This window comes from Pleurodeles waltl, chromosome 12, assembly GCF_031143425.1.
Source record: "Pleurodeles waltl isolate 20211129_DDA chromosome 12, aPleWal1.hap1.20221129, whole genome shotgun sequence".
Taxonomy (NCBI): Eukaryota; Metazoa; Chordata; class Amphibia; order Caudata; family Salamandridae; genus Pleurodeles; species Pleurodeles waltl.
The window spans coordinates 645,080,458-645,093,729 of NC_090451.1; the positions used below are offsets into that span (position 1 = coordinate 645,080,458).

The following is a 13,272-nucleotide window of genomic DNA, read 5'->3' on the forward strand; positions in this document are numbered from 1 at the left end:
CTTTTCCGACGTGTTGGTATGTATCTGGGCTTTTAACAACGCCCGCCTCACGCCCATCACTACCACTCGTTTGTGGGCTTGCCCTTCAAAAAAGCCTTTGATGACATTGGTAAATGGTTTACCCTTGTCCCTCCTTGGGGAGGTTTTGTTACCGCCTTGGCCATCGGCCCGGTTACATGGCTAATTGCACTTTTGCCGATTAGTTTTACTGCGAGCAAACTTTTTTTCTTTTTGTGTCTCTCTTCACGCTGATGCTCATGGCGGCCTTGTCACTGTGAATCGGCTCCCTTACGTGAAACTGTTTAACTTTTAATTTTCAATTCATGTGGCAAGAATAGTCGGGTTAGGAGTTTACAACGCTAATAGCTCTAACTCTAGCAGATGCGAGACCCACTGCATTGCAAATGCTTGTTTGTCACAGATGTGATCCTGCGGTGTTGCACGGTGGGGAATCAGGATAGATTATAAACAGCATTTCAAGTCATTATCGTAGCAGACTGGAGTCCTTGGGCAATGCTTTGTAAAGGCTGTCCCCTACTTTTGCCTTTGATGGCTCTGGTATGTGGGGACACTGAAAGCCTACAGTCTCTCTCAGAAATTTGCTTTTCTGTGCCTTGGCCCTTTCGGCAATCAGTGATAAGTAGCTATGACGAATCTTCAGCGTTAAAATGGCCTACCATTTAGTTCATGGCAGAACTCTCCATTTTGGATCAGGCTCTAACAGATCTTCAGCATGGGGTCGAGAGGCACCTTTCTGCAAATAATGAGCAGTACTTCTACAATACAGTCTTTGAGCACTAAATTTGCAAAGTGCCTCAAAATGGCAGTGGAGCGTTTGATTTTCCAAGCACCGTTCTGCACGGCCAACTTACAGGGGCCTATCAGTATGGACTTTGAGTAATAGTTAGGAACAACAATGGAAGCCATTTTAGGTGGATGAATGCAAGATATGTGGTCGTTGCGAACCACCAGAATAGGACATTTGGCAAGTGCGTCTTCACTCAATTTCCACCTCCTCGGAATCCATTCTGGACTGCACTGTTACTCGGTTTTGGACCACAAATCATATCAGCAATTATACAGAATTACTTTTGCACGCTTTCAACATTCTGAGCACGAACTACGTGCAAGCCTTACACCAAGAGTTGCGGGGTCTGACACAGACAACTACTTCAAATCATCCATGCCTGGGTATTGAGGCTAACACCTCAAGCAAAACGTAAATAATGTTTTCTCCAAGTCAGATCTTAAAAATAAAATGGGAGAAAGCAACAAAACTGAATACACTTCAGAATCCTGACATTTGGCCAGGGAATATCCCCCACCCCTCTCAGGTCCCACACAGGCTATATTTTCTTAGTGTTCAGTCCACACTGCACACAACTGCTTGTATCAAAAACAGAGGGGGGAAAAAAAAGATCTGAATGTGAAGTGTAGGGCACTGCGGGCCTTAGCTCAACGTTATCGCCAGTCATCCTAGACCCGGGCTATGATTGATGCCCAAAAATACCACGGCCATCTAAATATGGCCCTTTTCGAACCCAACTGTTAGACAAATGAACGAAGCACAACATATGAAGAGCAATCAAATATTTTTCAGTGACCATGTTGGCACTATGAGGGGAGAAAGTGTTGTAAGGAAACAAATACATACACTTCAGTCTCTGATTTTCTTACAGGTCAAAGTGCATGTCTGTGCTAAAGCAACATAAAGTAACACAAAATCATCAGCTGCGAACACTTTTTGTCTCAAGCGCGCAACACCACACCCTGGATAATTTGTGTTTAAACTGATCAGCTATAGTGCTCCCTTTCAGCTTTCTCCCTCGACCTTCAGTGAAAATCTACAAACAGCCATTGACTCCCACCGATTCATGTTCTGCATAACTCTCCGGAGAAGCAAATCTGTTGTATAATAGGTTAATATTCCACCATCCCACAGTGCGTGAGCTAATGCTGTTTCATAATCTCCCATTCTGAGAAAAGAATGTCACCCTCAAGCTGTGTTTCCACACGGCTAAAGAAAACAAACATTGGCAATCCTAACAGGTCTGGTATTGTCTGCCAGCCTTTCGGCTTTGCCATTATTTATTTCCTTCCATCATTTTTTTTTGCAAAGCGTTTGTTGCTGGGTGAGCAGCCAGGCCCTTGCGAAATAAACCCTAAAAGCAAAAATATTTTTTGGCCTCTAAGAACACACATTTCCATTGTGGCATCTAGCAATTAAGGGAACTACTTTGTGTGTGGATGTGCACCTTGCGAAGGCGCGGAAAGCTTTTGCATATCGTAACCGCGCTGAATGTGAAGTTAGCCAGGCAGTCACGCTGCACTTTAACACTCTCCTACAGGTGCTCCAAGAGTAGAGTTACAAATCTGACATCAAATAAATAACATAATAAAAAAGCACCCATCTGGCCACTTAAGGTACATTGTTTGAAAAATAAGCCCACAGCATTCAGAAAAAAGCATGAAGCTCTGAACACCATTTACACCTTGCTTTTTTACTGGGGGAGATTGCTGTCTAGAGAATCCAACACCATCCTGGCTTAAGGAAAAACTCCAGAGCAGTAGCCAACTATCACTCCATCCACAGGCCCAACCCATGCTGGAATATCACTAGAGGACACTACAATAGTGCTGCCATCAACATCAGCATCTTCCACTACACCCAAAAGGGAACTGGTGGTCTGGAAATATTTTAAATTTCCAGCTGGATGGAAAAGATCAATGCCCAAACAATAACTTGCAGCTTGGGAAATCAGGTGCTGCACAAGGGCCAACATGGACAGTACTGTACAGGTACAAGCAGCATGTGGAAGCACCTGTGGGCTATGCACTCTACCCACATGATGCCATTAATGATGTCATTTATCATGTCATGAGTGATGTAATATGGGAGGTTATATGCAGTGCATGAGGAAGTGCAAGTTCTAGTTAACTAAATTATAATAGGCACATTTCAGTGGATTATTGGTTTTCAAAAGTAAATTATCTCATTTCAACACCCAACTATAAAATCACTTTAACATTTAGGGTTCTTCATGATTTTTTCTTACATATACATCAAAATCTTTGCATCATACCCGAGTATATCATCAAATTAACCTTTCATTTTTTTCAGTGTATATGTATGTGTGTGTGTGTGTATATATATATATATATATATATATATATATATATATATATATATATATATATATATATATATGTGTGTTCAATGAAAAAACAAAGATTCATCTTAAAAAACTATAACTCGCGGCCTAAAGTTACTTAATGGCGTAAGTTATAGTTTCTTCACATAAGTATAACTATATTTGCTGAATTTCAATGGCTTTGCGTTGGTAAAACGTGAAACCTAACTATGATGTCCCTGTTACCGTTGTTTTTTAATGAATTTCTATGTTTTTTTAACATCAAGTAATATATATTTCCCATTTGTTAATACAACTACAGCAGTGCATGGCCCTTGGCCATGCATGGCTGTGGTTGGCTGCATGCACCCAACCCGAAGCTGCACACAGCCTTTGCCCATGAACGGCGGAGGGTTGGCCGCAGGCAGCCAACACCATGCGGCACACTGCCTTTGGCCGTATGTGGCAGGGGTTTGGTGTGCAAATAGTTTTTTTCCCCCATTGATTTTTGGATCCGTGGATCCTTCACAATTTTACACTGGGTGTTGCGCTGAGCATCGCGATGGATCCGCAAATTGGCCAAAAAACAAAACAAAACTTGACCCCTCCAAGAGTACTATGGGGTCAGGATACCTGCATTGTGACCCCTTATGTGTTTTTACACATTGTTTTTCCCTCTCCTGGGCCAAACGACAAAGAAAATAGGAGCCGCAACTTTCCCATCAGGTTGCAGCCAGCCGGATCAGGGCCTTGCTTTTTGCCCGGATCCGCAGCTCTCCCCGCGGGTGTATCCGCATCATTAGATAGCTATATATTTTTTCCTTTTATAACTCCACAACTACTGAACAGATTTACACAAAATAACACAAATAGATTTTCTGGATCAAGATCTAACTTTCTGCCCAATCTGGTGTAAATCTGTTCAGCAGTTCGGGCTGTAGTCATGTTCATAAACTGCAAAGTTCCTATAGACACTGCATGGGGAAATAGCGTTTTGGGACACCCCCTTTTTCTCAGCCTCTGCTTGACGAATCACCCCAAAACTTTCCACACAGCAGCTAATGTGATTGGCAAACACATTTTGGAAATTTCATGAAGATTCGTCAAACGGTGCTAAAGTTATTAGCAGAACAAAAACTCTTTGTCTATGGGAAAAGTTGGCTCTATCTATCTATCTATCTATCTATCTATCTATCTATCTATCTATCTATCTATCTAATGCAATCACAAGTTTTTGGCTAACACCAACCCTAAAGATATACAATCCAATATTCCCTGCATTTAAAGAGTACTTTAACAGTAACAAACATCTCAGATTTATGCTGCGTGAGGCAAACCTGCAATCTGCCAAGACTGTTTGCCAATAGGTTGGAACCCAGTAATGGATTCCAGAACCTTTTAACTGAAAAGCAAAGCCATGTTTTTTAATTAAGTGTGTTAGAGGAGTCTTTAAAACGAGTGACCGTACCATTTCAGGATAGGGACGCAACGTTTGCAAAGAGCTACCCTGCTCTCCTGCTCCATAGTGACTCCTCTCTGCTGTATTCTGTCCATCTATTTCTAAACAGAAAATAGAAATGTTATCACCACAGTGAAGTATTGATGATGAATTAGCATTTCTGTTTGTCATTCACACACTTATTGATGCTATAACTTGTCAATAAAAGCACTTGAGGTGTTGGAAAGAAAAAACTGGGCTAAGGTTCTGATATAGGAAGACAGGAAAAGCTTGAAACTAAGAAACATATGGGATTTCAACAGCTATAAACCAAATTTTGATGGGGACAGTATTACAGAGAAAATTACACCAATTTATTTTCCTCTAAACGTAGCTTTTCTTGAGAAATTGTAGAATTTTCTGTTTCTACCCAATTAGAAACCAGGCCCTAAATTTCTGAGCTTGTGTTAATTTTAAAAATAGCATTAAAAAGTTTTAATACATACAACGGTGATGAGGATTTATTCATTTAGCGCTTTTTTGATGATCTGCAGTGGCAAATATCCCTTAAACCAAACTACAGAAGCCGAAAACAAAAGCATTCTGAACACGGAAAAAAACAATTTTCTGATGTTCTTATTAATAATGGAAACGCAAAGAAAAACTGTGTTTGCAAAATTAAATTTAATTAGAATTTTTTAAATAAAGTTATCTTTTTAAAAGTGATGCAGCATGTTCTACAAGTCTTTGATTCTCTTTAAAAGGTGGTAACCGATCTAGTACCCCAGCCAGGGATCCGGACGATTTTTCTGCATCAAAAATGCTACTTTTCTGGCCATTTCCATATTGTAAATTCGACGGCAGTTTTCATAGTTCTCTCTCCGTCGCTTGATGCATGGCTTTTCATAGTAGCGGCGGCGCTTGGCATCATCAATGATGCCATCTACAGTCAGAACTCTACAGGAGGAAAAATAATGCATGCCATAGTTAACTTAGTTAACACATAAAAAGAAAGCATTTCATAGTCAAACAAAGCTGCTCACATCAAAGACTATAGACCAACAGCAGACCCAGCGCAATCCCTTACATTACTAGAAGTGACAGCAAGTTGAACTATTTCAAAGCTCTCAACTTATCCTTTTTATAAAACATTAGGAAAACATGTCATAAAGTACAGGAAGCCAGCTTGACTTTTTTTTAAATCAATTTTTCACTCTGGCCTATAGCCATGTTGGATCGTTAAGGTAAAATGAACAATTATGTGTGCAGGAGTGCCAAAAAGAAACAAGCATCCTGGTAAGACTCTGCAGCTGCCAGATTACTGAATGAATAAATACAGGAAAGGGGTAGTGGGGAGCAATAGACGATGTAGGAATGGAGCAATAAAGTACAGGGAACCTCGCATAAAAATAACAATTAAAAAGAGAAAACTCTGAAGCAGTATAGAGGAGTACTGGAGGGTGCCAACGCAAAATGAGAGCAGGGAGTAGAGGACTGTCGGGTGAAGAAGTGGGAGTGGGAGGGCAATTAAAGAAGGTATGCACTCTCGTGGGGTTGCAATTCTAAACAGGAATCTCTTAAGTCGGCAGTGGGAGGATACAACTATTCCAATCAGAATCAATACAGGAAGGAACCCCACTCAAAGGGCAAGGGAAGCCCAGGAATTTGGAGGAAACCCGCTAATTACAGAGCATGGACAAGATAGACAAGAAAGCCATCTAATCATGAGAGGCCCGGAGATAGAAGAAAGCCTTCCAATCACGAGAAGGGCTGGCCCAAAGTCCACTCTACATATTGTAATGTAAACAAAAGGTCAACTGCAGACAAAACATAACAAGCACTGACAAAGCCAACAGATCTCGCTTTTGAGATTAATTCTCGATGCTATGCAGAAAGCTAAAAATTAAGAAGCCTTTAATGCACACACCTGGAAAATGATGCTGGTGTTTTATTTTCTTTTTACCTACTGATCCGAGTTGTATTAGTAACTAAAAAGAAAATTAAACATACATTTTCTTTTTTTTTTTTAAAGCAGGTTAGTGGGGAGCAGAAGAAACAGAGGCGGAAGCAACACTGGCAATGGAACCACCACGGGGGAAAGGGATCAAGGGCACACAGAAGCAACACAGAACACGTGGGGGGAACGGAAGAAACCTGGAGAGTGCAGGGGGGGTGTAGTAACTACAGGGAGGTTGGGAAAAGCAACATGGTGAGGACCTTGCGGGCAAGCAGAACATGGAGGCGTGGGAAAAAGCAGACATATGACAGAGCAACGCGGAGTAAATGGGAAGGGAAGTACATAAAGGAGACGGCTTGTAAAAACATGCACTCTCATGGAGTGCATACCTTAAAAGAAAAAACAACTGCTTGAAAAGCAAGCAGTGAAAGCAGTGATAACAACACTTCAAAAGAGATGTAAAGAGGCAATGCCATGGCAGGGGCAAACACAACACTTAAAAGCTGAGACATGAGTAGGAAGCATGCAAATTAGAATGACAAGGAAGGCCAACCAATGGGTAATCAATGGGCGGGCTCCAAGTTCTTGATTAGCCACAATATATCTCGCAACAGACAGCACATGCACGGTCTAGTATTTGGCAACCAAAAAATGTGTGTTCATGGCCACCAGAATGGGGCTATGTCCCCAGCCGCTCTAATGGAATGAGCCTGTAATTCTCAACGCACTAGAAATCCTGCGTGATAATTACATAGTTACTGTTAAATCTCAAAGACAACTCACAAAGGACAGCCACTCTCTGTACATACTACTGGAACGACTATTTTGAACAGATCCATTTAAAGTGGCACCAGAAAGCAAACGTGCCGACCAAGTAAATACTTTTACTGAGAGCGCTGGGATCAGCTTTACTAAATGCAGAGCAGATTATCTCGTGCCAAGCTGAGCACGAGGCGGGCTGGGGGCACGTGCCTGGCGGCTCACAACAGTTCAGAGGTGGCTCTTCGGTGTCAGGGGATGATGAAAAGTGCAGGGGCACGAGGAGCAGATTCTGTCAGTCTATTTCCACATTTGTGTTTAAAAACTCCGCACCAACCCGACGCGGATATAAAGGACAGATATGATAGGAAATCGGATCTGGCTACTTCATTGGTCATAAACAGACCGTAATTTAAAACAGCTTTCGGGATAAGAAACCTTCTCCAGAGTATTCTGTGGACCGAACAATTTCCAGGGTATTATAATGCCAGCACAACTCACCAGGGTCCGACTCACCAGAAAACAGAACAGAAGGTTAACGTGCCTGTTGCAAAGCACAATGCGTAACATGCAGGTTTCAAGCGTGTATTCTACGTGGACAGCTTAGTGGGTACCACTGTTACCTGCAGTTCAAAAGTTAGAATCCTTGTTACACAGCTCAGAGAGTTGGGAACCGGCGTCAGGGAGCTGCATGAAAACTGAAAGATATAAGAGTTGGTGCTTTTTTCGGCAGTAATAAAGATGTATTAGTCAGTACTACAGAAATGGTTATTGGTGGGAGAGACCTCCATCAGGTTGCCGTTCTTAACCTAAAACCCACAGAACGGGGGCAATTCGTGCTTGATTCTGTGTCGGCAAATTATACTGGGACAGATCGGGTTCAATAATAGCTTCGGGGTCCTACTCAGATCAGGTGCGGGTTATGTTAGAAGTATTTATGAATGAATGAGTAATTGGGGACACGGATACGGCGTCTAAATATAATCTGCATGCCCCACAGAGGTATGTAGTCTGGGAATAGCAAGATTCATCGCCTCCACAAGTATTATTAAAATGCACAACAATAACACCTGATGTTTAGTTAGAAACAGCAGAATTGAATCATGAAGTACTACACACAACATGCCTATTTTTATTCTGAATATAACTATGATGCTTCAAGGGACAGGCCATACACATAGGGAAAACAATCGTTTTTAGGGACCCTTTAGGAACAGCCGAAGGCTCTTAAAGGTACAATACATCTATATAGAAATATGCCAGGTCAAGAATGCCAATCACTGTAAATAGAGCACGTCTGGAGGATGGAGAAGGGATACCATTCCAGGAACTCCAGACGCAATATGATTGGGCGGGCAGCCAAGTCTTTCGCTTCATGCAGATGAGGCAAGGACTGGGGCCTGGATCAGTAACCTGGAAGAGATGGGGGAAGAAACACTGTTAGAGATGAAAGCCCTGGCCACCCCGCACAAACATGTTGTGTTGCAGATCTATGCCACGGAACTCAACAACAGTCTGCCCCCCGTCGCACCACTTAGAGACAGCTTGGAGCGCGACCTGGGAAAACTTGAAGATAAAGCCTGGGCAGAAGCACGTAGTTACCCGAGAGAAGCGGCCATCCGGGCAGGCTTTAGGCTGGTACAACTAAAGATCTTCCACAGGGTCTACTCTACAAGGACGTAGCTTTGGGCAATGGGAAGGATAGACACTGATAAATGTCCCACAGGTTGCAGCCAACAGGGCATACTAATGCATACTTTATGGGACTGTCCACGTTTACATGGATTCTGGGACATGGTCAGCAAAACACTATCGAGAGGACTGGGCCTCACCTTGAACCTCATTCCAGCCTTAGTGATGCTGGGTGAATGGCGCGAGCAAATATGTGTGACTGTTCCGTTATATTGCATTGGTGGTTAGTAAGAGGGTCATAATCCCCAACTGGGGAGTGGTGGCGCCTCCAACGTTTGAGGCCTGAAAATCAAACATGGAATGGTGTACGCAACAGGAAAAACTGGTCTATCGGTCAAAGGGGGCCGGTCAGAAACAAAAGAAGCTGTGAGGCGATGGAGACAACTTATGGCCGAAGCAGCAGTATAGGAGTCGGATGGCTGGGCCCAGGGCTGGCATCGGAGGGAGGGATTGTTGCACTGACCGCTTGGTGCTCCGATCAAGTTGAGAGAATGGTTGGAGCGATACATCACGGCGTGCATGAGGGGGTGGGAATCCATCGCTACGAGCGGGGCTACAATGTGTACTTGATATTTGAACTTACTTTTTCATACTGTAGACCTGGGGTGGGCTGGTGGGGCTCTTTGGAGAGTATGGTCTTGTGCTTACAGACTATTTGTTGGCTATGAAACCAATAAAAGGATTAAAAGAAAGAAAAAAAAAGAATGACAATCACCAGGTCTATTAAAGTAAGAAGGTAATAAAAATCTAAGGGCGTAGTCACTGAGGAAAAAGAAGGAAAACATGTGAATTCCTGACTGTGTACTTCCTGGCTGGGATTTCTCAGTTTTTTATATTTACAAACGTAGGTTACTGCATGTGGCATATGGCTTTTATGTCTATTATTAACATATGTATGTTTCCTAAACTGGTATGTGCACGTGCCATGCATGATTATAATATAGTCTCATGTGGTAAGAGAAATCTACCGATTTGATTGGTCGTGCTATTAAACAAGGCCTTCTATCTTTGCAGAAACTATATCAATACCAGGAATTTACTATAATAGTCTGGGCACACACACATATCCCCCAATGCATAATATTAACAAAGTATGATCTTTCTATCACACCTATGTTAATTTCTCTATCAGAACCTCTCTGTAACTATGTGCACCTCCGACTTTCTCCACCTAGTATCATTTGTAAGAATGTTGGGCTCCAAGGATAGACTTTCAGCTGCTTTTGTGCAAATGTTACAATATGATCCAATATTGCTTGGCATCATGTGGACTTTTATTAGCAGAAAATATGTAATACAATTCAAATTTGTTCCCAGTTGCGGGGCCCAAACTATTCAATGCACAGGGCCATGAAAATCCTTACGATAGCACTGATCTGTCCAACTGCATGGGACCGGTTGTCTGCAGGGAAACGTAAATAAAGGATAAGATGAAAAGTTTGAAAGCACAGAGTAAAATAATTCAAAAGCAGTACCGCAATCGGAGGTAGGTGCCTGACTGGTTACACCAAGAAATCATGCAATACAGAACGTGCAAAATGGCCGTCCCTCCTAACCTCCGAGTCCAAGCAATAATGCTTTGCGAAGGTGTGGAGGGACGCCCAAGTTGCTGACTTGCGAATATCCACCACCAGAACCCCTCTAGCCAGGGAAGAAGTGGCAGACTTAGCCCTGGTCGAATGGGCTCTAATACCCTCAGGGGGAACCTTCTTTGCCAACGAGTAACAAACCTTGATACAAATAATGACCCACCTGGATATAGTTCTTTTATGGACCGCTCTGCCCTTGCTCTTTCCTACATATCCCACGAATAGCTGGTCTTCCAAGCGAAAGTCCTTTGTCCTCGCAATATAAAAACTGAGAGCCCTTCTGCGGTCCAAACGATGGAGCCTCTCTCTTCCTCCTTCGAGGGGTGAGGAGGAGGGTAGAAAGATGGAAGGGTAATGGTCTGCCCCATATGGAAAGGAGTGACAAGTTTAGGTAGGAAAGCCGCCATGGTTTTCAGCACCACTTAATCAGGAAAGAATAAAGTAAAGGGAGGTTTAACACTAAGAGCCTGAAGCTCACCTACACGCCTAGCCAATGTAATAGCTATCAGGAAAATGGTCTTAAGAACTAAAAGTCTTAACGGACAAGAATGCATGGGTTCAAACGGTGAACCCATTAAAAAGTTAAAACCAAATTCAAATCCCACTGAGGCATAAGAAAGGGAGTGGGAGGAAATGTAACCTAATAACAATAGGTGATTTAAACAAGGAGGGTTGATCTGGAAGGCAAAGAAAGGCTGACAGTGCTGCCAAATAGCCTTTAACAGTAGCAACTGCACAACCCTTCTGTGCTAAATCTAATGCAAACAACAGAACATCAGAAAGATGGGCCCTCAAAGGATCAATTTGTTTCTCTCCACACCAACCCATGAAACTTGGACACCTGCCGGCATAAACAGTCTTAGTGGAGTGTCGCCTGTCCAATAAAATAACATCCACTACCTCTGGTGGGATAGAGAAAGCACTCAGATTGCCCCCGTTTAATCTCCAGGCATGAAGGTGTAGGCTCTGAAGGTGGGGGTGTAGAACCTGCCCCTGCGACTACGAGAGGAGATCTGCCCTGAGAGGGAGAAAGGGCAGACGGCACAGTGAGAGTTGGAGAAGGTCCGTGTACCATAACCTTCTCGGTCAATCCGGAGCTATTAAAATGACCTGAGCCCGATCTTGGCGAATCTTCCTCAGAACCCGAGGAATCAAGGGTATGGGGGGGAAACGCGTAAAGAAACTGGTCGCACCAAGAGATCTGAAAAGCGTCCCCCAAAGCTTCTTGCACCAGATACTGGAGGCTGCAGAACGACAGGCAGTGCGTGTTCTCCCAATTGGCAAACAGATCTATCCGTGGAGCACCCCACATCTGAAAGATGTGACGGACCAGATCCAGATGGAGACGCCACTCGTGATCGGCTGAGAAATGTCAACTGAGAGTGTTCGCACGTACGTTGGGCACTCCGGCCAGATGATTCAATACCAAGCAAATCCGATGGTCCTGAACCCAGGACCATGGGCCGCAGAGCCTCTCTGCAGAGAAGATACGACCCCACTCCTCCCTACTTATTTATATACCACATTGCAGTAGTATTATCTGTCAAGACCTGAACTGACTGACCGCGAAGGGACGGGAGGAAGGCCTTGAGAGCCAGACATATTGATAGGAAAAGTCTGTTCCAATGGAGACCAACGACCTTTGATCTCCAGGTCCCCCAGATGAGCTCCCCACCCTAGAGTGGAAGCATCCGTTATGACTGTGGCCACCGGAGGCGGCAGTGAAAACGGCCTTCCTTGAGAAAGGTTGCCATCCACAGCCCACCATCGTAGATCCGCTGCAGCGTCTCTGGAGAACGATATTGACTCCTTGAGATCCCCTTTGTGTTGAAAGCACTGCCTGCGGAGGCACCATTGGAGAGCCCTCATGTGCCAACGTGCATGAGTGACCAACAGAATGCAAGAAATGAACAGACGGAGCAGGTATAGGACCTTGAGGACTGGAACAACCGCTCCATTTTGAAACACTGGAATCAACGCCTGGATGTCCTGAATCCGCTGAGACAGAGGATAGGCTCGATTCAATGTTGTATCCAGTACTGCCCCTATGAACAGGAGGTTCTGCGAGGGCTCCAGGTGAGACTTGGGCACGTTTATCAAAAAACCCTGACTGAACATCAACTGAGTTGTCATTTGCAAGTGATGCAGCACAAGCTCCGGAGGCTTGGCTTTGATCAACTAATCGTCCAGGTAAGGGAATACCGATATGCCCTTCCTTCTGAGACTTGCTGCAACCACCGCCATCACCTTCGTGAAGACTCGAGGTGCTCAAGTAAGACCAAACAGAAGGACCGCAAACTGGTAGTGTTGCGACCCCACCCCAAACCGGAGATACTTCCTGTGCCACTTGAGAATAGGGATATGAAAGTAAGCATCCTGCAAGTCGACAGACACTATCCAATCCTCTTTGTTCAATGCCAGAAGTACCTGTGCTAGAGTCAGCATCTTTAAATTTCTCCTGTTTGAGGAACCAATTAAAAATCCTCAGGTCCAGGATTGGTCTCAATCAACAATCCTTCTTGGGAATCAGGAAATATCTCGAATAACAACCCTGACCCCTTTCCTGCTCTGGAACCAACTCCACTGCACCTTTTGATAACAGGATTTGAACATCCTGCTGCAACAACAGGAGATGGTCTTTGGAACAAAATGAGGGAATGGGAGGGGGAAACTCCTGAAAAGGAAGAGCATATCCTTTCCTCACAA

General features: G+C 43.7%; 1 protein-coding gene across 1 annotated transcript in view; it reads right to left on the minus strand.

Annotated features, from left to right (window-relative positions):
• Positions 1 to 5,234: 5,234 nt before the first annotated feature.
• The window catches only part of MRPS21 (mitochondrial ribosomal protein S21), an 83,074-nt gene continuing 75,036 nt past the window's right edge, over positions 5,235 to 13,272 (minus strand). Inside the window, exon 3 of the mRNA XM_069218216.1 lies at positions 5,235 to 5,526. Within this exon, the coding sequence (XP_069074317.1) occupies positions 5,346 to 5,526 (181 nt within the window). The 3' untranslated portion in view covers positions 5,235 to 5,345. The remainder of the gene's footprint in view (positions 5,527 to 13,272) is intronic.